The sequence below is a fragment of the Saprolegnia parasitica genome, assembly GCF_000151545.1.
Source record: "Saprolegnia parasitica CBS 223.65 unplaced genomic scaffold supercont2.77, whole genome shotgun sequence".
Classification (NCBI taxonomy): domain Eukaryota; phylum Oomycota; class Saprolegniomycetes; order Saprolegniales; family Saprolegniaceae; genus Saprolegnia; species Saprolegnia parasitica.
In genome coordinates, this window is record NW_012156471.1 from 88,249 (window position 1) to 91,616 (window position 3,368).

The following is a 3,368-nucleotide window of genomic DNA, read 5'->3' on the forward strand; positions in this document are numbered from 1 at the left end:
ATGCGACGTCAAGGGACGAGACATTCACGTTGGTGGGCTCACCGAGTCGCTGCGCGTCAAGGTAGCTGCGCAAATCACCTGCGTCCACGCTCTCAAGGATGGGAGCTTGCTTGCTGCTCCCTGCATCGACACGTGCCTACTCATCGGTTCGGTAGAGCCACGTGACGGCGATGATAACATACGACGTGGCTGCTTGTTGTGCCCTCCGATCGATCGCGTGGTCCCTACATGGTGCGACATGTGGAATGGTTTCTCGACTATTAGATGTGTAGGGCATTACCGACACCGCTTTGTTGCAGTCGGCAGCTTCGAGTCGTCGGTGGCTGTTCGTGTCTGGGTCCAACACAGCCGCCGAGAGCCGAGCCGTCTACAGAACACGGGCTTCCAGACCACGTTGGGTGATGCAGGCTACCCGGTTCTTGGCCTTGGTTTCGGCACGTTTCAAGACAGCAATGGCATACGGGTGGGTCGCTAGCATCCGCGGTGTCGCCCCCGTCTACACATAGAGCCACTCGAGTATGGTCATCATCGCATCTAAGTAAAGGACCTTGGTCGTCGCTAAGATATTGGCTTCGGCGTCCAAAAGGTACTTGACGGCGCTCCCGTGGCCCTTGGCGGCCGCAACATGCAGCGGCGTCTGCCCCAACTAGTGTACTGACTTATTAGACCAAATGAGATGCCGGAGACGGCAGCCATCTACCTCGTCGACCATCTCCATCGCATCGCTGCAAAGCGGGAGGACGTGATCAAGGACCGTTGGGTTGCCGCCGATCGCGGCCGCGTGCAATAAAGTCGATCCAGTCTAGCATCGTTGCAGTCCTGTTGATGGTGGTGACGCAAAGGGCGTAGTACGCTCGTGCTGCTGAGAGGGCTCGCGTTGGCTGCAATCAGTGCCTTGACAATGTCGGCGTGGCCACCAACAGCTGCAGCAAAGAGGGGTGAGGCTCCCGCCTAAAGAGCACCGTGTGGCACAACGAGTCGACTGAATACACCGAAGGCAGTACGTACGTGATTGGTCGCGTCGATGCCGTCATAAGCCGTTGCCACTGGGAGCAGTGTCGTGAGGATCCGCATGTGACCGTGGACGGCCGCCATATGCAGCGCCGTCTCGCCGTTCTAGATCAAATGGAGCTTAATGCAATGCTAGCACGATGGACAACCTCGTGGGGTAACGTGGGGTTGACACCGAAACGCAGCAGTTGAGCCACCATCCGGTCATTGTTGCCAGATGCTGCGTGGAGCAGTGCCGAAGCCAGAATGCTCTACCCCACAGCGTCAAAAACGCCACGCGACAATACGAGTACCAACCTCGTCGACGAGATGGATGGACGCGCCTGCTTGATATATCGTCTGAACGGACTCTGCGTTGCCCGTGGAAATGGCGACTGCGAGAGCCGTGCGACCCGTCTATTTCATTGCACAAGCATGTGATAATGTCGGACAAGTGGACGATGTATGGGAGATACCGCGTCTTTGGCATCGATCTGGAGATCGGGTTTTTGAAGCAATATTTGAAGCAGCGACAGATTCTGCGTCGCCACGACCAAGTGCAGCAACGGCGTCTCAGACTACACTCATATGAGTCATATCTATCAATGGTAAATCGGTTGAAAATTGATGTGTACGCTGTCGCGGAGGGCGGCGTTGATAAAGTTGCGTTTGAGAATACGCATGGCGTCAATAATTCGTTTCTCTTGCAGTGCGGCCACGAGCTATAATGAAGAGTGAGTATAGACGCTGCAGAAGCATGCCATTATGATGAACCAGATACCTGCTCGCCTTGCATGCGAGGATAGTCGCGCAAAAGCTTTGCAACTTGCGCATAGGCAACGTCAAGTGGTGTTTCGCCATTCTATACGTGTTGTTCATATATTTTGTGGATTTCTTGAGGCACATTTGATGCCAGCACCAAACAATGACATGGTGGCTGCACGCACCTTGTTTATGGCGTCGAGTTTGGCGCCTTTTTCCAAGAGAAAGGCGACCATTTCTGGATTTTGGGTTCGAGCGGCACTGTGCAGTGGTGTATCACTTTGCTACGACAACTACGTACTCAAAAACAGCTTCATTAATATAGAAACGTACCGAGCTGCGTACTTGCACATTGGCGCCTTTGTCGAACAAGAGGCGGACAATATCCAGATGACCTTTGTAAGCAGCTACGTGCAGTGGCGTCCAACCTTCGCTCTACATAATCGTTGGATGCATTCAGTATGTCGGACGAGACTCTGCCGTCGATTCGCACAACATAGTACCTTGCAACGCGCTTCCACATAGGCGCCTTTTTCAAGCAAAAACGAACGACGTCCAAATGACCATAGGATGCAGCTTGGTACAGTGGCGTCCGACCATCCTACTCCAAAGTATGCATGTAAACCAATTCAATTCGAGAGATCCAACGTACGTCTCCGCAGTTGACGTTGACGCCTTTGTCGAGATAACATTGGACGCCAACCAAATTGTCATTCCATGCAGCACTGAGAAGTGCGTCCTACATCATCGCTCATCCAACATCGTCGCAGGTCGCATGGTCGTCGCTCTACCTCGTCGTTCCATGTTGGCATCTTTCGTCGCCGTCGGATTGAAAACTGACACGTCTCCAACTTTTTATTGGCTTCTTTTGAACCAATCCACGCTCGACATATCACAACCGGACGACGTCGTATCTTTTCGGATAAGTAAACCGTGTCAAGATCTGATTCCTTCGAGGCAGTCGGCAGAATTAGTGGAAAAAAGCAGGCGTGCAGTAATAGAGCCAAGGGAATAAATAAGTTATTCCTTTGAATAGAGCGTGCGACCGCGTCATCGATTTGTACACAACTACGTCATGCGGGTCGAGGAGCCTATGTAAGGAGCAGAGTCTGTTGCAACTGGCGTCAGCTTTGGCGCCTTTCCATCACTGCCATGGATCGCTCAAGATGTTTTTGACTGTCAGAGTTTTCTTGGCTTGGCTCATCCAAAGCAGCAAAACGGGCTCGACGTACCCTTCTCATAGACAACACCAGTCTGTACAAGTTCTGTTGCGATCGACGGCCGCGAACAAAAATACAGTCTTTTACTAATATGTAAACGAAAATGCAAATGTGTCAAGATATCAACTGCAGTGCTTGTGTACAGACAGCATCGTCTTTGTATCTACCGGTGCGCACGGTCGTCCACTACCCTTCTGCACCATCCTACGGCGCAAGGGTTGCACAAGCAGACGCTTCGAGCGATGTGCTTTTGGATCCCACGTCGTTGTGATGGCGCTGTGCTTGAAGCTCCAACACACGGCCAAGTCGACCTCGTTGTCGTCGTATGGACGACGCTTCGCGGTTGGTGTCGAAGAAAATCGCTTAAAAAATCGCACTTGTCGACCACCTTCTTTG

The 3,368-nt window shown here is 52.4% G+C and overlaps 1 protein-coding gene across 1 annotated transcript; it reads left to right on the top strand.

Annotated features, from left to right (window-relative positions):
- SPRG_21122 (hypothetical protein) lies at window positions 1-402 on the top strand (the record flags this gene model as incomplete). Its single annotated transcript, XM_012351281.1, has 3 exons — window positions 1-61; window positions 156-231; window positions 273-402. The coding sequence occupies 3 exons, from the start codon at window positions 1-3 to the stop codon at window positions 400-402; spliced, it is 267 nt and encodes an 88-aa protein (XP_012206671.1).
- Window positions 403-3,368: the final 2,966 nt, after the last annotated feature.